This window comes from Corapipo altera, unplaced genomic scaffold (assembly GCF_003945725.1).
Source record: "Corapipo altera isolate COAL_440 unplaced genomic scaffold, ASM394572v1 61085, whole genome shotgun sequence".
NCBI classification, from domain to species: domain Eukaryota; kingdom Metazoa; phylum Chordata; class Aves; order Passeriformes; family Pipridae; genus Corapipo; species Corapipo altera.
The window spans coordinates 157,327-180,804 of record NW_020885021.1 but is presented as its reverse complement, the minus strand read 5'-3'; the positions used below and the strand labels follow the sequence as shown (position 1 = coordinate 180,804).

The 23,478-nt window shown below is 40.9% G+C and overlaps 1 protein-coding gene across 1 annotated transcript in view; it reads right to left on the bottom strand.

Annotated features, from left to right (window-relative positions):
- LOC113959083 (zinc finger RNA-binding protein-like) overlaps nucleotides 1-23,478 on the bottom strand; it is a 51,963-nt gene that overhangs the window by 18,056 nt on the left and 10,429 nt on the right. Inside the window, exons 3-10 of the mRNA XM_027667851.1 lie at nucleotides 21,767-22,049; nucleotides 18,533-18,677; nucleotides 17,509-17,727; nucleotides 15,234-15,475; nucleotides 14,050-14,241; nucleotides 10,825-11,113; nucleotides 9,708-9,901; nucleotides 8,280-8,399 (exon numbers count right to left, since the gene is read on the bottom strand). Coding sequence (XP_027523652.1) covers nucleotides 8,280-8,399; nucleotides 9,708-9,901; nucleotides 10,825-11,113; nucleotides 14,050-14,241; nucleotides 15,234-15,475; nucleotides 17,509-17,727; nucleotides 18,533-18,677; nucleotides 21,767-22,049 — 1,684 coding nt within the window. The remainder of the gene's footprint in view (nucleotides 1-8,279; nucleotides 8,400-9,707; nucleotides 9,902-10,824; nucleotides 11,114-14,049; nucleotides 14,242-15,233; nucleotides 15,476-17,508; nucleotides 17,728-18,532; nucleotides 18,678-21,766; nucleotides 22,050-23,478) is intronic.

Genomic DNA, 23,478 nt, shown 5'->3' with positions numbered 1-23,478 from the left:
AAAAAAATCTGCGTCCAGTATTACAAAGGAAAGAAATAGCAATGTATTACATATAGCATGAATTCCCTCTTCAGCTATATGAGAACAAAGTTATTTAAGGTTAAAATGTTACATGAAATACTAAGTAATTTGTTGATCATTCTGTAGTAGGATGATTACTCTATAGCCTGAAAAAAAACATGTCATCTTAACTACAATGTGCTTCCTGATGCCCTGTTCCTGAAGGGTCCCTCATACAGCAGCATAATCATGAGTCACTGAATACATTTCTCTGGCAATTTTTCCCTCTTCTTTCATCCCTTTCATGATCATGCAGGTCCATTTTATCTCCTGAGACCACAGTAGATTCTTCTTATATAATCTTACAATAACGAAAAGGCACACCATGTGTCACTGTAGGTGTCTGTCCATTCACAACTAAAAAGTCTACAATACTTGTTTCTCAAATGTCTCCACAAGGGGTTTATGTGGTTTATCCTGTCAAAAATATCGAGCATTTGAAATTCATGGTAAACAACAAAGCACCTACTATTGTTTGCACGTCGTACAATATTTAAACATTGCAAAGCAATGTTCAGAATGTTTAAAGAAACACCCAAACCAAAATGTGGTTTCACAATCTGCATTACAATGATGCCTCAGAGCTTTTCGGATTTTTTCACTATTGTAGATTTTAGAAGTAGTTGTGTAGTAAATGTAGATTTTAATGTAGCTGTATAATCCCTTACCCTTTAACATAGTAATTACCCCGTTTCATATCAATCCCTCTAAATTCCGTTAGCATGTTTAGTCTTCCTTTCAAGGTAGAATTGTAGAAAAACACCGTTGTTTAAGAACATCGTACCCTAGGCCTGGACCAGAAGGTATCACACAGACAAAGTAACCTTCAAGCTCAGAACTTTGGAGTAGCTCCAAGGACTCTACGTGCTGTGAAGAAAATGAAGATGAGGAAGAAGGGGTCCCAAATGCCCCCAGACCCAATTCCCGAAGGGGTGTGTTGGGGGGCAGAACCGGGGGTGGATAGATCTGGGATTGGATGGACCTTATTATAAAATCATAGAACCACTGTCTGGGTGGGCATGTGTCGTGTATTCCCCTGGGCCTGAGGCCTGATTAAAGGACCCGCTCCTTTTATCTTATACACTAAATTGGTCTGGAGTCTTTTTCTCCGTAGTCTCTTTAGGCAATAAAATGGCACCCAAATAGTGGAAATTGAAATCCAGCACCCTGGAAGCTGTTGGACCTGTGACTTCTTTGGATCGAGCCATTTCATCCTGCAAGACCTTTTCATCTGGCGCCACTTATTTGAAGGGTTCCCGCACTGATCCTGAGAAGCCCCAGCTCCTAACAATCCTGGGCACAGGTGAGATAAAAGAGCAGTTCTTTTAGGGTTAATTTTGCTAGCAACTGTAAATTGGGTTTTTCCTGGAAATTGGGGAATACAGTGGGCTGGGAAGTGAGACTTTGGGGTCCTGTGTCGTTGCAAAAGTCGCTGTTTTCCCAGTCTGTGGACGAAAAGCATTTCGCCTGGATGGGCAGCTTGACTGGTCCAGGATGGTTAAGGGGGTGCAGGTGGAGGACCCCCCCCCTCACTGGTGTGGTTTCGGTAAAGGCAGGGCAGGGACAGTGGACAGTACCACTGTGGTTACTCAGGGGGCTTTGTATTGGCTTGGTAGAGCCGGAAGGAAAAGGGATGCCTTTTCTGCATCAAATAGCCCACCCTCATTTGAAGTGGGTGGTGGCATGCAGAGAGAGAGCCTGTTTGGTAATCCTGAGGCCAGGGGTTCACATCCGGTGCTGGGGAGTTTCTTCCTGCCTGGTAGTTGTCATTATGGGTTGTGTTGAGTCCTGAGAGGAGGAGATTCCAAAAGGATCTCCTTTAGCCTTGGTTTTGCGGCACTGGAGGCATTTGACAGGTCCTGAAACATCTTTAAAGAGGCAGGAGTTATGCAGGCTGTCTATAAACATGTGGCCATTGCAGAGGCTGCATGAAGGGGAGACTTGGCCGAAGTTTGGCTCTTTTCAAATGAATACAGTGTTACAGCTTATGTCGATCCTCCATAAGGTGAAGTAGTGTATGCTGAATTGTTTCTGGCTTTTTTAAACCGTCCGGAATGGAAGAAAAAATATAAGTTAGAGAAAGCCCCGGCAGCAGCGGGAGCCATGGGACCAGCGGGAACAGGGGCTGCCACGGGAGTTACCGCTGTGGGAGCGACAGTGGCGGGAACTGCTGCTACAGGACAGGTGGGGACAGGAGTGGCAGCTACTGGAGCAGTGGCAGCGGGAGCTGCCTCTATGGGACAAGCAGGGACTGGATACCCTGTGGACACCGCGGCAGGAACCACAACTGCGGGTCCTGGGGGAAGTAGTGCTGGAGCAGGGGCTGCTGAGGGTCTGGTGGACTGGACAGGGACCGTGGCAGGTGCAGAACACTCTGCAGCTGCGAGCGGCACGGACACGGTTCGCCCCGTGTCTGAATGCTCCATGGCTACAAGCGGTGCCAACTCAGCTGCCCACAATACCTCAGCAGCTACGGGCAAAGTGACTGCTGCTACAGGAGGAGGATCAGAGGCAGCGCCTAAAGGTGCTGTCGATCGACACCGGTGCTTCTGGCTACGCCATTAAGGGCAGAGCCAGAGCCACCTCTTCCCCATTCCAACTCCCAGTCCTGTACAGACCTTACCCCCCACTCAGGGTACACTGGGGGCGGGGTCATTCCAACTGCTCCCCCCCACAGTATGCAGGTTTTCCCATGGGGGGGGGGGCATTTTCAGCTTTTGCCCCATATCATGAGGGAATGGGTTCCCTGAGGAGAAGCAAGTCACTCCTGGCCTCTTTGACCCTTCGAGCATGAAAATCAAAACTACAGATAGTGATCTCACTGACCCAGGTACAGAAGCCTCTGATGATGAATCAGACAACATCTCAGAGGAGGAAAGAGCTCCCGTAGTAAAACCAAAAACAAAAGGAAAAGTTTCTGCTGCAACTGGGAGGGGAAGGGGGAGAACGGTGCGTGAGGCTTTGTCAGACCCAAGCACGGTGGCTAGGAGAATGAGAACAAAAGGGAAAAATTGTCATAGATGTTCCCCTGAGACAGGCCATGGGTAATCAAGGACCAATTTTGATAAAAGTTCCTTTTTCTCTGCTTGAGTTACAACAATGGAAGGCCTCAGTTGGGAAATATAGAGAGAACCCAGAGAAGGTGGCTACTTATGTAGAAAGAGCAATAAGACAGGTGTTGTAAATGCAATTGCCAGTATGATAAGGGGAATGATCGGTGTTCTTTCTGCAAAAATAAAGGGGACTGGAAAAGGGATTGTCCAGATCTGAAGAAAAGTGGAAACCCAGTCCCTCAACTGGTTGTGGACCAGGATGGACAGGGTGTCTGAAGAGGACTGGAGGATTCTTCCCCAGCAGAACCTCTGGTTGTAGCTAAGCTGGGGGAGAAGTTGTTGAATTCTTGGTTGATACAGGCACATCATATTCTGTGTTAAATACTTTGGGAAGGAAACTGAGTCATGATACTGTAACGGTGGTTGGTGCTATAGGGGTAAGCAAAACAAGGCCTTTCTTTAAACCTTTGAGATTTAAATTGGGAAAGCACTGGGTAACTCATCAATTCCTCTATATGCCAGACTCTCCTAAGTCTTTACTGGGTAGAGATCTATTGGAGAAATTAGAAGCCAAAATTAAATTTTGCAAGGGGGGGGAATAAAAGTCATAATTCCTGACACTAAATATATCGAGGCAGCTACCTTTTTCATACAGGAGAACCACGGAGAGATCTCTGCAGAGGTTGAGAATGCTGTCATCCCTATAGTGTGGGCTAGCGATTGTCCTGGGAGGTCCAAGCAAGCAGAACCCGTAAGCATCACACTCAAACCAGGAGCAACACTGGTAAGAAAAACAATACCCTTTGAAGCTAGAAAGCTGTAAAGGATTAGCACCCCTAATTGAAAAGTTTCTTAAATTTGGGTTATTGGTAGAATGTGAATCTAAATACAATACCCCCATCCTACTGGTAAAAAAGGTTGATGGCAAGAGCTATTGATTGGTGCAGGATCTAAGGGCAATCAACAAAATAACAGAGGATATACACCCAATAGTGGCCAACCCTTATACCTTATTGACCACAATAACAGATGATTTAGGGTGGTTTACTGTGCTTGATCTCAAGGATGCCTTCTTCTGCATTCCCGTGCATAAAGACAGGCAAGAGCTTTTTGCTTTTGAATGGGAAAATCCTGAGACAGGGAGAAGAACTCAACTCACCTGGGCAGTTCTACCCCAGGGCTACAAGAACAGTCTGACTATATTCAGAAACCAACTGGCAAAAAAAACTGGAGGACTGGAGAAGGCAGCAGCCAGAAGGAGTTGTCCTGCAGTATGTGGACGATATACTAATTGCTGCCAAAAATCAGGATGAGTGCATCCAGCTCACTGTAAGTCTTTTAAACTTTTTGGGACTAAGTGGGTCTAGAGTCTCAAAAGAAAAGGTACAGATTGCAAAGGAAATAGTCATCTATTTGGGGCTTGAGATCTATCATGGACATCGACGACTCAGCACAGACCAGAAGGAAGCCATCTGTTGTCTTCTAGAGCCCTACACCATAATGAGAAATACAGGTTTTCCTAGGAATGGTAGGATGGTGTCACCTGTGGATACCTAACTATGGGTTACTAGTGAAACCCCTATATGGAGCACTAAAAGCGGCCAGGGAAGGAGTCATGACATGGACAGATGAAACCAGGGCCGCATTTAAACAGCTGAAACAATCTTTAATGTCAGCTCCAGCATTGGGACCACCAGACTTAACTAAGCCTTTTGAACTGTTCACATATGAGCAACTGAATGTTGCTCTGGGGGTACTGTCACAGACCCTGGGAAACCAGCAAAGGGCTGTGGCCTACTTCTCCAAACAGCTAGACAGTGTTAGCAAAGGATGGCCCAGGTGTTTGAGAGCTGTAGCAGCAACTCTTATCCTGATCCAGGACGCCTGAAAATTCACCCTTGGGCAGCGCATTGTCATGTACGTACCCCATGCAGTCCAAGCTGTGCTTGAGCAAAAGGGGGGCCACTGGCTGTCCCCTAGCAGAATGCTTAAATATCAAGTTGTGTTGTTGGAACAGGATGATGTTACCCTGAAAACAACATCTACTGTTAATCCTGCTATGTTTCTGTCCTCAACACTGACTGACAGCGTGCCCGAGCATGACTGCAGACCATCGGGGAGGTCTATTCCAGCAGACCAGACCTGAAGGACATGCCTCTGGAAAACCCAGATTGGGAACTGTACATGGATGGAAGCAGTATCATGCGGGATGGTAAGCGAATGACAGGGTACACAGTGACAACCAAGGATGAGGTAATTGAGGTGAAGGCCTTGCCTGCAGATGTATCATCCCAAAAAGCAGAACTGATTGCACTGACGAGCTCTAGAACTTAGTGAAGGAAAGAAGGTAAATATCTGGACTGATTCTAAATATGCATGCCCATGGAGCCATCTGGAAAGAGAGAGGGCTACTAACTGCCCAAGGCAGTGGGAACAAACATGCAGACCAAATCCATGCACTCCTGCAGAGTATTTGGAAGCCTGAGGAAGTGTCTATCATGCATTGCAGAGCTCATCGAAAGGGGAAAACAACTCCCAAACTGGGAAATCATTTTGCCAACCAGGCACCAAAAGGGGCTGCAGAAAAAGGTATCCTAGCAGTAACACCACAGAAGGAAATCGATCTGACAGGGTTCACCCCAAAATATGATGAGAAAGACCACCAGTTAATTAAATCCCTTAAAGCTGAAATCAAGGAAAGTGGATGGGTTGTTACACCTACAGGACAGGTTGTGATCACACCCCAACTCCTCAGGGAGATAGCTCTGCAGGAGTATGAGGCTACCCACTAGGAAACAGAAAATCTTTTAAAACATTTGAAGAAGGTAGTAATAGGGACAGGTATGACGAGAGTCATGCAATCCATTGTAAGTAAATGTGAAATCTGCAGGCAAAATAATCCTGATACAAGCAAGAGAGTGGTGCTAGGGGTAACAAAGGTCAGGGACCTTCCCAGAGATTATTGGCAAATAGATTTTGCTGAGTTACCACCCAGGGAGGGATACAAGTACATACTAGTACTGGTTGACACCTTCAGTGGATGGCCTGAAGCTTACCCCTGTCACACTAACACAGTAAGGGAAGTGGTAAAAGCTTTGCTCAACCATATAATTCCAAGATTTGGGGTTTCGTCTAGGAATGTTATCAGATAGAGGGACACACTTTATTGCAACAGTAGTGAAGAAGGTTTGTCTCGTCCTGGGAATTGTTTGGGACTTGCATACTCCCTACACACCTTAGGCAAGGGGCAAAGTATGAAAATTTGTCAGGAAACATCCATGTCATGGGTTCAGGCTTTGCCTCTAGCTCTGCTGAGAATTCGCATACAACCAAGGGAGAGATAACATAAGTCCCTATGAAATATTATATGGGAGACTATATCGAGCTCTGCATATTCCAGAGAACATTCACATGAGGGGGAAAATTGATTTACAAAAGTATTTAATGGCTCTAGGCTCTACTTTACAGAAACTCCAGAGATTCATTGAGTTATCCAGACCCATAGGATTGGACACCCATGCTCATCAATTCCAGTCTGGAGACTGGGTCTACGTTAAATGGTGGGACAGTGACCCTCTGCGAGCTAAGTGGAGAGGACCATTCCAAGTCCTGCTGACCTCCCTCACTGCAGTCAAAGTTGCTGGCAAAGGACCCTGGTTTCATTACTCCAGAGTTAAGAAAGCTTCTGTTCCTGGAACAACTAGCAAATCAGAGCCTGACACCGATGAAGAGGATGTGACTTAAACTGTTTCTTCCATACTTATTATCTGCACAGTCGGTAACTATGGATTTGGTTTAGAACCAAAATTTGCATTTGGTTTTTGTAAAATGTATCCAATATTTTATCTTATCTTATACATTAAATTGGCCTGGAGTCTTTTTCTCTGCAGTCTCTTTAGGCAATACAACTTTAAAGACTATACTCCCTAAGAAATATATTTCTCTAGTTTTTTTAATACACTGTTTACTCATAGCACCTACTTCTGACTAGTCTTTAAATGTAAGAACACGTGTAGCAGGTTGACCCTGGCTGGATGCCAGGTACTCACTAAAGCCGCTCTCTCACTCCCCTCTGCAACTGGACAGAGGAGAGAAAATACAATAAAGGATTCATGAGTTAAGAGCTGGGAGAGGTCACTTACTGATTACCATCATGGGCAAAACAGACTCGAAGTGGGGATATTAATTAAATTTATTACTAACAGGATCAGAGCAGGAGAGTGAGAAATAAAAGTCTTAAAAACACCTTCCCCCCACCCCTCCTTCCTTCCAAGTTATACTTCCTCCCCCCCAGTGGTACAGGGAGACAGGGAATGGGGGTTACAGTCAGTTGTTTCTGCTGCTGCTCAGGGAGAGGAGTCCTTTCCCTGCTTCCATGGGGTCCCTCCCACGGGAGACAGACCTTCAGGAACCTCTCCAGTGTGAGTCCATCCCATGGGAGACAGTTCTTCACAAAACTGTTGCCACATGAGTCACTTCTCCATGGGGTGCAGTCCTTCAGAAACAAGATGATCCAATGTGGGTCTCCCACAGGGCCACAAGTCCTACCAGGGAAACGTGCTCTAGTGTGGGCTCCTCTCTCTACAGGTTGCACGTCCCTGGCAGGACACTGCTCCAGCATGGGCCTCCCACGGGGTCACAGTCTCCTTCAGGCATCCACCCACTCTGGCGTGGGCTCCTCCACGGGCTGCAGGTGGATCTGCACCCCAGTGGTCCTCCATGGGCTGCAGGGGGACAGCCTGCTTCACCATGGTCTGCACCACGGGTTGCAGGGGAACCTCAGCTCCGGCACCTGTAGTACCTCCTCCCTATCCTTCTCCACTGACCTTAGTGTCTACGTTGCTGTTCACATGTTCTCACTCCTCTCTTCCCTGGCTGCAATGTTCCTCTGCCCAACAACTTTTTTTTCCCTTCTTAAATATGTTATCACAGAAGCATTACTATCACTCCTAATTTGCTCTGCCTTGGCCAGTGGTGGGTCTGTCCTGGAGCCAGCTAACATTGGCTCTGTGGGACATGGGGGGAAGCTTCTAGCAGCTTCTAACAGAAGCCTCCCCTATAGCCCCACCACCACCAAAGCCTGGCCCCAGAAACCCAGTACAACATGTAATCAGTCAGCTGACATCTGGTAGATTTTCATATAAAAGTATTAGCACTTCTACCAACCTTATACTGAAGTCTGTGCCGCCTCCCTTTTAAGTGCATCTCCTTGGCATTAGGATCATTAAAACTGCATTCACAAAGTTTACAGTGAAAGCGGATCACCTTTCCTTCATCATTTCTCACCTGGAAAATAAAAGTTATAACACCTTTACTTTTTTTTAAACAAAAGCTGATGCAAAAATTAATCTAATTCAGTGACACTGGATAATGTCTACCTATCTCAAAACATGTTTAAAAGTACACACAGTAACTGAAAAAAGGCAAAATAGAACTTTAAATTCTGATAGACGCACCATTGTGATCGGCAACAAAGTTCTTCCACAGCTTTAAACTTGACCCTGAACATAATGAGTTGAATAATTACAAATGATGAATAATTTACATCAGATTTCATCCACATATCTCATGCCACCAACATGAAGAATGCCCCACTGAGGTCAAAATAAACATGCACAATACAAAAACATAAACATAAGCTCAAGCCTTTGCAGGTTCAATGCCTTGTCCCTCTTATCTTCAAGAAGAACCCAGGGAATTACAGGCCAGTCAGCCTCACCTCAATCCCCAGGAAGGTGATGGAGCAACTAATTCTGGAAACCATTTCCAGGTACATTAAGGAGAAGAAAATCATCATCGGTAGTCAGCATGGCTTCACCAAAGGAAAGTCATGCTTGATCAACTTCTGCAGTGAAGTGACTGGCCTGGAAGATGAGTGGAAAGCAGTTGATATTGTCTATGTGGACTTCAGTAAGGTGTTTGACACAGTCTCACCATAATATCCTCATAGACAAAGTGTTGATGTATGGGCTGGATAAGCATACAGTGAGGTGGATTGAAAGTGGGTTGAATGACAAGGGCCAGAGGGTAGTAATCAGTAGAATGAAATCTAGTTGGGAGTCCAGTATCTAGTAGTGTACCCCAGGGCTCAATGTTGGGTCGAGTTCTGTTTAACATCTTCATTAATGATCTGGATGACTGGGCAGAGTGTACCCTCAGTAAGTTTGCTGACAACACAAAACTGGAAGCAGTGGTTGATATGCCTCAGGGTTGTGCTGCCATCCTGAGAGATAGATCTCAACAGGTTGGGGGACCACCCAGCTGGAAAGTAGCTTGCCAGAAAAGGCCATGGGGGGTCCTGGTGAATGCCAAGCTGAACTTGAGCCAACAATGTGCCCTTGTAGCAAAGAAGGTGAATGGTATCCTGGACTGCATTAAACAATGTATTGCCAGCAGGTCGAGAGCTGATCCTTTCTCTCTAACCCAGCACTGGTGAGGCCACACCTGGAGTCTTGTGTCCAATTCTGGGCTCCCCAGTGCAAGAAAGACATGGACATACTGGAAAGAATTCAGTGAAAGGCCACAAAGATGATGAAGGAACTGGAGCCTCTACATATAAGAGTTAAAAAACAATCCACATTTTCATATCAATACCTCCTCCACATAGTCATGGCCCACTGGTTGGACATCACTTTGCAAGGCAGCAAGAGTTGTAGGAGTCACTGGTTCAGCTGCTGTGTCTGGTTTTACTTCTTGTGTTTGTACTGTAGCAGCAGTTGTTGTTTTAATACTTTCAGCTGATTTCATTTCCTCCAGTTTACTTCCTGTTGTCTGAAGTTTATTACCACCTGCAAATCAAAAAAGTTAAATCACTAACTTTCATAAAATGCGAATATGATTACACACGATGCGCAAACTGAAGACTTTATTTGCAAATATCAATGTTCTGGTCAAAGCATTATCAGTCTTTTAAAATGTATTAAAGCAAACATTTTAAATACTATAAGTTTTTTTAAAAAGCTTAAGAAAAACTTATTTAAATATGTAGTTTTTTATTTTAGCAAGCAATCTTTTGCTTTATATAGTTGCAATTGCCATCATTCCCTTTCATGCTTTTTCAAGAGATAGGACTGAATGGGAACAACTCAGCAAATATATTTTTTTCCCATCAGATTTATTTTCTCTTTTTGCAAATGGATCCAAGAAAGTACCTCAAAACCTTTTAACGTTTGTACTAACAAAGGTAGCATATTTTGTGTTGCAACTGCATAGGTCTTTCTTTCAAGAGTGGGTTATCTTACTGTTGAACAACTGCTTTCTGTCTCTAAATGTCTGTCATGCTTATTTCAAAAGTTTCCACTGTTAGATTTACAGTGTTACAACAATGTTTCAGTTTCCCAGTTGCCAACTGCCAACCTACTGCAGTTTGTCTTAACAGCCCATGCTGTGAACTGAAATTAGGACCAACTGGACTATAATCTGCAATACTCCAACAGCTACTATATAAGAAACCAAAGGTGGGAGGTTTCTTATGAAGGTGAGAGAAGCCTCCAGGAAAGGTCAGGTGGAGACAAAAGGGCAAAAAACAGTATAAATTGTGAAGCAAAGTTTTTATACACATTCTTATTTTCCCCTATCAGTAATTCCCTCAAATACAACAGAATTACTCATGCATAAAGTTAACTAAATACATTTGTACTTGTTGCACTAAAATCTATAAAAAATGTAGAATAGGTTAGGTTTCAAAATAAAGACTGACTTCTGTACTTGCCAACAAAGTTTATTTTTGGTGTAGATATTTTCTTTATAGCTATATTAGCAGCAGTTGAAGATGTTTTGTTGTTGGACACAGTGTTAAGTGGTGCATTTGCCATGGGAGCAAGAATTTTCACTGCAGAGGATGCAACAGAGGAGGTCACAGTACTGCTGCTAGTTGCTGTATTTGAAGCAGAGGCAGTTGGTTTCGAAGCAGATGCGGATGTTGAAGTAGCAGCTTGGGTAACCACATTTGGTTCAGTTGAAGGAATGGGTTTGCCAAGTTTTGTGTGCAACTTTACTACCTATAAGAATAACAAGAAATTCATAATATTATCTCCCTGAGGTAGCTATAAAAAAAAAATGAACTTGTTATAGGTTATTGAAGCTTTAACAGAAACATCAATAAATAGTTATATTGATATTTTTATTTTATTTTAAAGTTATTGTCTCTTTACAAAAAGTGATCTCAGGGGAAAAAAAGTGACATATAAAAGTTCTTGTCATCTGTAACAAGGAAATATTTAATACTTATCTCAGGTTGCTTATTTCCACTAGAAATTCAGACATTTACTCCAAAAGTTGTGTAGATGAGAACAGAAAACCAATAAACTCACAAACCAGTAAAACTCAAGAAATAGTTTGAGCAAAATGTTTACAATGTGACTGTTTTGTTGCCTGGTTGCTTTTTATTCTCCCTCCAAAAACTGTAGCACATTGAACTATTTTAGTTCCAAATAATATTTGTAAATAAGTTATTTAATTCAGATTCAACACTGTCTCTTTTCATCACTACATTTTAAGAGTATTTATATTGAAAGACTTCCCAGGTTACCTAGCAAAACTGAAGATATTCTTTAGACAAAGGCTTTCTTTTTTTTTTGTTAAAGCACATCTGCAGAAAAAGTTAAGGAGGATGCAAGAGGCATATTTCAGAGTCCTTTAGTATCTCATTGAAAGTTAAGAGGTATGTGCTTATTCTTAGAAGTAATAAAGCAGAGGCCTTTTTACAACACGCTTGAGATAGAGTAACACTTCTTTTTGGTGACAGCTGATCATCACTAGAAAAGGCAGTGCATGTAGTCCATAAGAACAAAACATGCAAAATGAAAACTAAAGACTGGGTGTGAAAGTAGCAGTAAAAAACCCAAAATAAATCTGCTAGATATATCTTCAATGCAAACACATGTACACAATCAGGTTCAATAAGGCAAAGTGCTGGGTCCTGCACTTCGGTCACAACCACCCCATGCAGCGTTACAGGTTGGGGGAAGAGTGGTTGAAAAGATGCCCAGTGGAAAAGGACCAAGGAGTATTGGTCAACAGCCAGCTGAACATGAGCCAGCAGTGTGCCCAGGTGGCCAAGAAGGCCAATGATATCCTGGCCTGAAACAGAAATAGCGTGAGCAACAGGACTAGGGAAGTGATTGTCCCCCCCATACCTCAGCACTGGTGAGGCCACATCTTGAATCTTGTGTTCAGTTTTGGGCCCCTCAAAACAAGACAGATGTTGAGGTGCTCAAGTGTGTCCTGAGAAGGGCAACAAAGTTGGTGAAGGGTCTAGAGTGCAAGTATTAGGAGGAGCGGCTGAGGGAGTTGGGGTTGTTTAGTCTGGAGAAAAGGAGGCTCAGGGGGGATGTTATTGCTCTCTACAACTACCCAAAAGGAGGTTGTAGCAAGGTGGATGTTGGTCTCTTCTCCCAAGTAACAAACAATAGGACAGGAGGAAATGGCCTCAAGTTGCACCAGGGGAGGTTTAGATTGGATATTAGGAGGAATTTCTTCACCAAAAGCGTTGTCAAGCATTGGAACAGACTGCCTGGGGAACTGGTGGAGTCACCATTCCTGGAGGTATTTAAAAGATGTGTAGATGGGGTGCTTAGGGACATGGTTTAGTGATGGACTTGGCAGCATTAGGTTAACAGTTGGAGTCAATGATCTTAGAGGGCTTTTCCAACCAAAATGATTCTATGGTCTGCACACAAGTGTATACATACACTTCTTAGTTTTTTGTTCTTATTTTAAGCATGTTTACCATCAGAATACAGACATATTGTTGTCACGTAATATTATAAATTTAAGTTCTAGCGACTCTTCAAAATTACTTTTTTTCCACTTGCGTGGACAAAATTCTTCAGTGTACCAAAGAAAGAGTCCTTTGAGACTTCATTTTTACACTGATGATAACCTAAATTAGCATTAGTTAGCAACTATCTATGAGGAAGAGAAAGTGACATCCAAATATATAAAGATAGTATATTATCGTACTCCATATACTTATAGAGTTACTGGGCACAACTCAAAAATTTAATGGCTCAACTTCATTAATGAAGGAACAAACACTAGGCAAGTCTATCTTAATTATAGTTTTTCTTCTTCTCCTAACAAAAAATAATATTGGGGAAATTATTTTAAATTTGCTATGACATTTTTTGTAATAGGAACAATATTACCAATGTTGTTTTGTACAGTGTTCTGAGATATAAAGGGTTATAAAAGTCCTAATATTAATACTCTGTTACTCACATTAATCATTCCATAGTTATGAGTAAAATCTGTAATATCTAAACACACGTTCTACACTGCACCATTCCATTTACTGTTGTATGGTCAAATTTAGAACACAGGTCACAGAGGTTCACAGTGCAGCTCAGAGTCTTTATTCCACGATGCTCACCTAACTGCACCCAGACATTAGGGAAAGCATGCTTACCAAAACTCTTCAAACCTACTCATTATAAAATCTACTACAGGGCATTGTTCCTTGCTTCCATATGCCAATTTTCTTTGCAAGAAATACCAAAAAGTGACACGTAATCCCATCCCTTGGTACTGACTCAGTTTAGTGTTTCAAAGCGCAGAGAGTTTCACAGCATCGAATTAGAAAAGTGTCAACAGAAGTCTTGAAAAGTGTTAGGGGGCACAAGCATGTTACTGCATATCCTCATGGACACTTTTCCCCCATCTTACTCTACACCTTCTTCCTACAATTTATATACCTTTCCCAATATATCCTCTTCTCATTGATGCTGTGGCAATATGTTTTCCCCCTTTCTCCCAACAAGGCCCCTCTAATAGTGAGTTTAAAGATAAGTTTGAAACGAAAAGCAGAACTAAACGTATTTAAACAAAACTATTTGAATTATATACTGTTTCTGCATACTTTCTCCTCTCTGAGAAAAAAATAATGGGAAGAAATATATGACTGACTTGTATAATAAGGACAAGAGAAAGTTCTTACTTTCTGATGCTTGGCTCCACGAATATGTGCAGCATAAGCATCTGTTCCTGTACAAGATACATCGCAAAGCTCACAGCGCAACTGATTTTGAGTTCCACGAGCAGAAGTGCTGCTGCTATTGGTGTTCTGGGAAGCTTTTAATGCCGCTTCTTTCTTTTTGTGTTTCTGGCCTTCTAAGTGTTCTTTATAAGTCTGTTTAAATAAACAATACAACTGGTTTTGTACTGCTCCTTCATCATTCATGTGTATACATGTAATATAGAACATAGCATAAAACACATGCTTTGTATGAAAAATACTTCCTACACTGAACATTTCTTCCATATGACATGCTATAAGGCATAAGCAGGTCACTTCTAAAACCAAGAAATTTTCTTCACCACCAGGATTACACTTTTAGGTAATACAATATGGTCTTTTCTCCTCTACCTTCTCACTTCCTCAATCAAGTACTGGTCAACATATATTACCATTGAAAGCTTGATAAGATCAGAAAACTGTGCCTCAGTTGCAATTTCCTACATTGCATTGAATTATTCTTGATTTTGAATTTTCCTCAAACTGCAAGACCACAGTTATTAAATGTATCCAGACAACTAAAAAAATAAGTTCAAAAGAAGGTAGTGCATAAATAAAGTTGTGCTGAAAATAAAATACAGAAGTTGTTATTTGTTCCTATACCATCACTGGCAATCTATAGAGCAGATAGGGTGAGAAATAATGATAAATTTACCTAAAGAGTAAGAATTGTTTAGCAAAACACACACACACAAACACTGCATGAATCGATATCTACTTTTTATGCACTTGTACCCACTTGTGAAACTAAACTGGGATGTTGGAATACAATTAATACATTTTCAGGCTTACCATTCACAAAGTTTTGAAAAAAGTCTTTTCTAAGAAGTTTGCTATGCTAAAAAACAAATAAAATTCAAAGTTTAGAATACTTCTGGAGTCCAAAGCACAGCTGAACCTTCTCCGTACAAGCTAAAGGGATGCATCTTTTTGGTTTCTCATATGACCTCTTTCTGTAATAGCACACATTTTCATTTCATTATTCCTTTAGTATAAGTATAGAATCAGGTCTTTAAAAATTAACAAATATTCTTGAAGGGGTCATTTTTTTTAGCTGAAAAAACGATGACTTAATTGTATAGCAGAATATTACATAATACAGGTACCTGTGGTCCAGCACAGCTGATCTTACAAACATCACAGTAGTGGATCTGGGGTGGTTTGGGAGGTTGCTTTGGTTTCAGTTGCTTATTTTGGAATGGTGCCTTTTTAGTAAAGGTGGTCCCTGTCCAAGCAACTGTTGCAGCAGCAGCAGCTGCTGCCGCTGCCTGTTTCTGCTGCTGCTGCTGCTGGTAATAGGATGATGCAGCTGAATACACTGCAGCTTCATAGCCAGAATAAGAGGTACCTCAAAGATCAAAATAAATAAATGTTACATCACTGTACATCATATATCAATTACATAATACACTAATTCCAAGCATATTGCATAATAGAGTTGGGAGGAGGGCAAGTTATAAATGATTTATTGAGATCTTGTCAGGCAGTCTGAATTTTTCTTGATGTTTCACAGTACACAAATACATAGCATACCACTTGTATCAGGAATATACTTGATTTTAGACAAAACTTTGCAGACATGCTGTTCTGTTAAGATATATCAAAGCATCCCTAAAGAATATGTGAAATTTCCTGGTACATCTGGTAAGACCAAGTATGATACAAGAATTTTAAGAAAAGATTTATCAAAGGTCACTTAAGTAAGCAGTCTTCCAGAGTCAGATTTACTGTTCAAGTTCCAAACTGAAAAGGACAGATATTATGTAGAGGAAGGGAAAAAAATAAAAGAAGATAAAAGATAGAAGGGTTAATGCTATTACATTTTATTTCAAGTGGGTTGCTTGCCTGCTAAAACCTCTGCAGTACACCCTGTCTACACACTCCTTGATTTCTAGTATCAAAGTTTAATAAATCAAGGAAACTGGGCTTTCATATCTTTCGAGTCAGTTTTCCCATAAACTTTATACATCTACTGGTTCAACGATTTTAATCCTCTGATCAAGCTCTGTTTAACGAAGTCTTAAAATCCCTTTTTAAACAGGAAACAAACCAAAACAAACAGTTCAAGGTAGCTATAATATGTCAGTTGATTACCATCTGGCCATAAAATTAACATCTTTTCATCTTTAACTACTTTTTGGATTTCTAATGTTTGGAGGAAAGTCTTTTTTTGTAGCACTGTTATAGTTTAGCTAAAGGGAGATTTTTTGGTTGAACTTTTTCATATCATCATATAGTTTTGGAGGGCACGAGGGACACCTCCTCCCTCTCTCTGCACAGGGTGAAGGCAGAGAGGGATAAGGGGGTCCCGGCGGGAAGTGTCACGAGAACTGAGTGGGATAAAATTTGCTAGTGCTACCAGAACTCGCTCTCTCTGGTTCCGGTAGGGAGTATGAAGGCAGGAGTGCGGTTGGGTTGCTCTCTTGCCGTGGTTTTTTGGCTCTTGCCGTTTTTCGCTGCCTCGCCACCTCCTCGCTGCTGGCAGCAGCAGCCACTGCCAACCCGCGTTCCAGCTTCGCGGTTCCCGTGCCAAGCAGGGTTCTCCCATTGCCGCAGTGACCACCGTGTTCTGAGGACTGCTGGCGCCTCTAACGTCTGTAGCTGCAGTGGCGCTGAAAGGATTTGAGAGTTCCTATTTGTGAACTTTCACATGTCGCCCGCTCGCGCAGCCACGACTCCGCTCCGGTTACATTGCGATCACGTGACCCCATTAGGACTGCGCCGCCGTCTCGACAGCACAGAACTGAGAGTGGTTTTAGGTGACATTTTTTTTGCTATTGTTTGATTTTGTTTTGATCTCTGCTTTTAGTAAAACTGTTATTAATTTTCCTACTTCACTCAAACGTCTCATAATTTCAAAATATTTCGTAATTTGGGGGCGGTTTTTACTTCATCGGAGGTCTTGCCTCTTGGGACATATTGTCATTTTACTAAGACAAGCACCTATTCTCCTCCCATCTTGGGTCAAGACAACCCAAACTTACAAGATTTATATTGGACTGCTCCTCCTTGTCTCTGTAATTGCTGTTTGATGGCAGCATGCTCCAAATTTCCCTGGGTTATATGTGTGTGGATGTGTTTCCTTATTTTTTCTATCCCCCATCTTTTGCCTCCAAACTTTACAGTAAGTCACAAAACACTTGTGCACGTAGCAATGCTAACACTTTGTATATTCTCACATGTAACAAAATAGGCACATACAATCATCAAACCTCCTTTAAAGATACATAAAAACATCTTGCCATTATTATGATTTAACTGGTTGATACTTCTCAGTAGACTGTGATGTAATTGAACACAAACTGCTAAAATGCTGAGTACTTAAATCCTCTCCTATAACAAATGCAAAGATCCCAGCAACATAATATGCAAAATTCTTACCAGAGTAAGTAACTGCTGTTGTACTGTATGTTGCACTTTGAGTATAGGATGGAACAACAGTAGCTGCAGGTGCTACTGGCTGCACAGCAGAGGATACTGGATATATAGAAAACGTAGTTGTTGCTGGACTTGGGGTTGCAGGTTTTATAGCTGTCACTTGTCGTGTTTGCTGGGTTTGGGTATACTGAGTTGCCCCTTGGCTATATCCTGCTTTTGGAGCTAATTAGGACAGAAAATAGAAGTGTATAAACATTGATATGCTTTAGTTGAATGAAATGCAAACCATATTAAGTGATATTTTAGGATATGCTAGGGAATAAACACATAAGTGGGTTTTGGTTTAGTTTGGTTGGGTTTTGCCTTTTTTCGTTGGTTTTTCAGTTGGCTTTTGGGGTTTTTTTGGGTTGGTTTGGGGGGTTTTTTTGACAGTAATGGTTATGCATGATCTACCATATATCACACAACTGTTTAATCATGTCACAGTTCACACTTGTAAGCCTCAGATTTATTTATGTATTTTTAACTGTGCTGCCATATTTTTAAACAACCTTCTTGTTCGGTGGTTTTACTAGAGCACACACTAAACCAAAGTACATCTAAACTTTCCAATTATTTCTAATTACAATTAAAAAAGTAAATAGGATTTACGCTTTGCAGCATTTATGATACAAATAATCAAAGAACTATATACATTAACTAAAGAATCTTAAAAAAAAGTCTTTCTAACCAAGTTATCATCTGAATCCACCACTGACTTTTTCAACCTACTTCAGCAAAAATGTTTGTCTAGAAGAACATTTTGAGTGTATTAATACAATCCAAACCTCAAAGACAGTTATTTATAGCAATGTCACAATAATATTCAAGTTCTAGGTGCATCAAGTTTTTCTACACATTGACAGGGATTACATGTCAAAACAATAAATAAATCCAATAACATGAAATATTCAAAGACATATTTTTAAACTATTAAAATAGTACACAGACTGTGTATAATGACAGGAGTTTGAATTATGCCACCCACCTGTCTGGTAATATGATTCAGCTACTGAAGGTTGAGGTTGGGCAGCAGCAGCCACAGCTGCAGCAGTCGCTGTTGGTTGTTGATAGTATTGTTTGCTGTCATAAGCTACAGCTGAGGCAGTAGATCGAACATAAGAATAGGAATCCTAAAAATTCAAAAAAGAAAACCCATCAAATTTCTCCTTAATATATATCTGGAGTAATAAAAATCACTACCAGAGTCAAAGAATTTTCTTCTATTTTACTTAAGTAGATTAAAAAAATATTTACAGATATGGTGTATACTAATATATGCATTAAAGAAATTAAATTTATGTTTACAGATACTTCAGGCCTGAAGACAACCCTGATGGTCTTTTTCAGACATAATATAGGACTTAATCTCATGCTATTAAATCACTTTTTCCCTTCCAAATTATTTTTGTTACCAAAAAGTAACTCATTGCACACTAGTTTTTCATAATGATTGTATCAGATTACATTCCTCTAAAATATGAAGGAAAAAAACCACCAAAGATCTCCACAAACCACAATATATTCACAAGTTTACAAACATGGAACCATGCTCTGCCCTCCCTGAGACAGGAAGAGCCATCAGAAAAAAAAAAATCAAGGGGGTCCTGTGTCTTTCCCTTGGGGCAGGCAGAAGGCAGTAGCTCAAAGAAAAGGGGTGAATGGAGACAAGTCCTTGCTCAGGGCAGCAGGTGAATACCCCCCTTGCTCACCTCACCCTCCCAGGTGCCTCTATACAAAAGGTAGGAGGATGTAGAAGGCCAGTCAAAGGATGATGAGGATGAAGGTCCATCTACACCTGTGTGTTCCTCAGCACAGGAAAGACATGGACCTGTTGGAGCAGGTCCAAAGGAGAGCCACAAAGATGAATAGAGGGATGGAACACCTTTCCTATGAAGAAAGGCTGAGAGAGTTGGTGTTCAACCTGGAGAAGGCTCCAGGGTGACCTTATTGCGGCCATTCAGTTCTTAAATGGGGACAGACTTTTTAGTAGGGCCTGTTGTGATAGGACAAGGGGTAATGGCTTTAAACTAAGAGGGTAGATTTAGATTAGATATAAGGAAGAAGTTTTTTACAAGGGTGATAAAACACTGGAAGAGGTTGCCCAGAGAGGCAGTAGATGCCCCATCCCTGGAAACATTCAAGATCAGATTGGATGGGGCTCTGAGCAACCTGATCTAGTTCAATATGCCCCTGCTCATTGCAGGGGGGTTGGACTGGATGACTTTTAAAGGTCCCTTCCAACCCAAACTATTCTATGACCCTTTATTGGTTTTAAAAATCCCATCACTGACAATACTTTTCTTGGTTATATTTCTTAGAGTATGAAAGGGATACTTTTAAAGCCTTCTCTACTTTTTGGTCTATCAGCTATTCCACTGGGGAATCATATCCAGTTTATAAGAGCAAGGTAAGCAGTCCATCTGAAACCTCCAGAACTTAGGAGATAGTTAGTAAGCTTAGAAAGGGAGGGCCTGGAAGACACTATATACATGTATATATATTCTCCCATCCTCACCATATTTATAGCAAAGCACAGAGTTGATCAACTGGGGGTAGCAAGGCATGAACTACATTAGCTAATGTATACAATTTCTTTTTATTGCAAAGAAATATAACAATAAAATCTCTTTTCCATCCAACTTATGTAAAGTATAATTGTTTTTCTTTAATTTAGGGGACTCTTTTCTGTCTGAATGCATCTAATAACTGACTAGTTTAATGAACTTGTAATTATGAGTAAACATGCTACTGGAAAAACTCCTACATTTCTATTCATTACCATATGTAACAAATTACAAAGCCATACAAAGGAATTTATACAGCAACAGTATAGTAGCTTTAAGTAAATAAAAATGCAGATTAGAATCTAGATAATGCTTTGATAAAGTTAGGACCAAAAGCTAAAAAATTTTTACAAAGGACATACTATTTCAATGTCCTCTGTCTCATAGTAAACACACATTTTAACTATGAGTCACAGCATAAGAGTTTGATAACTTGCGCATAAAACACCAGCCTAGAAATATCCACTGAAGATTGACTAACAAATGCTAATGTAGCAAAAAAGCTGATAAAAATACAAATGAAGCTCACATTTCTAATGGCAAACTACCTGGCCATGTAAAACCCCTCATCTTTCTGCATCTAAGCTGACTGATTGAAACTGATGGGCTGAGGTTACTGATATGTATATACCCTTGCATTTTGTCAATCTAGGCAGACAGAAAAGAATGCAACTTCTCACTCAGTGGAGTAAACACTTATGTTAAATAAGTCCCAAGATAACCTCTACAGACAAATCTTCCAACTGCAAAACTGATGCAACTCTGATTTGTACTGCTAAGTTTCTTTATTCCTGAAGAGGAATAAAAGTCACCGACAGGATGTTGTTTCATACATTTAAGCCAGTTTAAGAATGGGGAAGTTGCCTGAGGTACCATGATCCTACATGTCCTACATGATCCCACCTCCATCTCTTGCATTGGCACCACAACTGTGCAGAAACAAGAAAATTCTGCAGAAGCCTGTCAATCCTGTGGAAAGCTGCTATTCCTTTTTTAGTTAGTGAGCTTTCTGTGGAATCCTTATCCTGAACTGACCCACCCAAATGCTGACAACTGCTAGATTCAACATGAGGAAGTGTCAGTAAAGGTCAGAGCAAGATGAAAACAGACAGTTTCCTTTTGTAAAAGCCTGTAGCCACACAAGGTTAGGCAGTGGTCTCACAAAGGGTACCCAAAATCTACCCAAAAGACAGTCCCTCTTCTAGGGTAATCTTCTATCCTCTTACATTTCGTGCTAGAGCTCCTGTAGCAAAGAGGAATCTGACAAGGGAACTACTTCTATCTCCCACTGAAACTTTATCGGAACAGTTTTTTCATCTAAATCAGTTCCGTGACCCACTTTACTGCATGCCACTTGAGCATTTAGGCTAGCTGAGACAAGTATTACAGCAGCAGTTCACAAAATCATTTGGAGATAAATGTCAATTCATAGCTTATTGCGTGAATGTCTAAATCTTAATTCCTGCAGTATTACTGCTGATAATCTTCTGTACGCACGATACAAGACTGCAGTCACTTCATATTCTATCAGTTTTAGCTGCAATTCATGGAAGAAAAAATATAATGTTCTCTTATCCAAATAGGCCTCCTCCTTTTAACATATCATTTAAAAATTACACAAGTAATTGTTTGTTGATTTTTTTTTTTAAACACACCTGGTAATTCTGCGTAGTGACAGGAGGTGGTGGTGGTGGAGCTTCTTGTTGCCTCTGTGTATAACCATAATCTGTAGCTGTGTGCGCTGTAGGATAGCCTCCATAAGCAGCAGCTGTTGCAGCAGCTGCAACAGCTACTGGAGCAGGCCTGGCTACTGCAACTGTAGCTGCTGCTGGAGCATAGGCTGCAGTTACGGTGTGCGCAGCAACTGGTGCCTGGTGAACAGTGTAGCTGGCAACTGTAGTTGGATGGGAATAAGCTACACCCGAAGCTGGCTGCTGGCTACATTGGAAAAAGACAGTAAGTAAATAATTAGATTAATTCAACATACTAAGCTAATGCCTAAACATTTCAAACTCCCAGATTTGATTAATAATTGTCTGTTCTACAAACAGACCTGTAACAACTATTATACACTTTAACGGCTTTTATTACCTCTCATCCACCCCCATTAAAAAGGCTGTATCATTTTGAAGTTTCTGTGAATGCAGATATATCATGCAAGCAATGACTTTCTTCTTAGCAAGGAGTGGTGGTGGTGATGTTCCACTGCTTGAAAATAACCCAAGTCTTTAATTCAAAATAATACAGAAGTCTTACACAGTTATCTTTTAACGACCAATAAGTTTTTAAGTGTTTTAGTGGTTCTTCAATAAAACTGATTGTAAGGGTAGATATCCTTTCTGGAAGATTTATGGCAAGGAGATTAAGAGCTTGTTTCACTTAGGAATGCTTTCTTGCTTAAGAAGAAGCACCTTGCTCAAAGATAATTTGGCTGTTTTCTCCTCTTGCATTCCAGAGGAGACTTACATGGTATGAGGAGATAAACTCACACAGGCTACAGGCCTCCATGTCAGAGAGGGCCTGGGGTGGGGGGGAGGCCAGAGAAGATAAAAAACCTTGAAGGGAACAGGAGGCGTGTCTTTCTGAGGCAGTGCTTTTTTCAGCACTGCTAGAAGTTTTTCCCTTGTAAGTCTAGTGTTCCAAACTTTGGAATAAATTTTCTGGAACTCCCTCCACTGCTTGACATTTTGGGGATACATGCATGTTAACTTACTTCACACTGATATACCTGTCAAATTAAGAAAAATACTACTTTTCTGTGAGAGCTCATTACTGATATGCACTTGCATGATGTTTTTCAGTAAATCATATTAAAGTAATGAGAATTTCCATGAAAAATAGCTCAGAACTCTTAAATTTAAGGCAGAGACACTTTAAATATTTCTGATACGGGATTTTTCCCACAAAGATTGAAAATTATAAAAGCTGGCACCACTCGCTCATACAGAAATCCACTGCCTCACAACATGAAGCATCAAATGAACACAGTCAAATCGAGCAAGACGACTGCTAGCAGAGCTCTGGCAATCTTCCAGGCACATGCTGAGACTAATTTGCTTCTCTTAAATGTGCAGGTAGGACATTAATATGTGGCTATTTAATAAGAATGAGTAAATATTAACAGTGGAAATAAAAAATGATGGCTTCAAAGGCTTAATTATTTTAACTAAAACTAATATTGTTGTCCTATACTGATCTATAACTGTGCATTAATATTAAAAGCCTACAATAGCTATTTTTATTTTTAAACAAATAAAGTGAAATAGGCAAAATATCACTATCTGGAACAATTATATGAAATGGGAAACTGAGTGATTATGAAATTTTTAGTACACTGTACTGTTTTTCAAGATTTAAGAATCTCTAT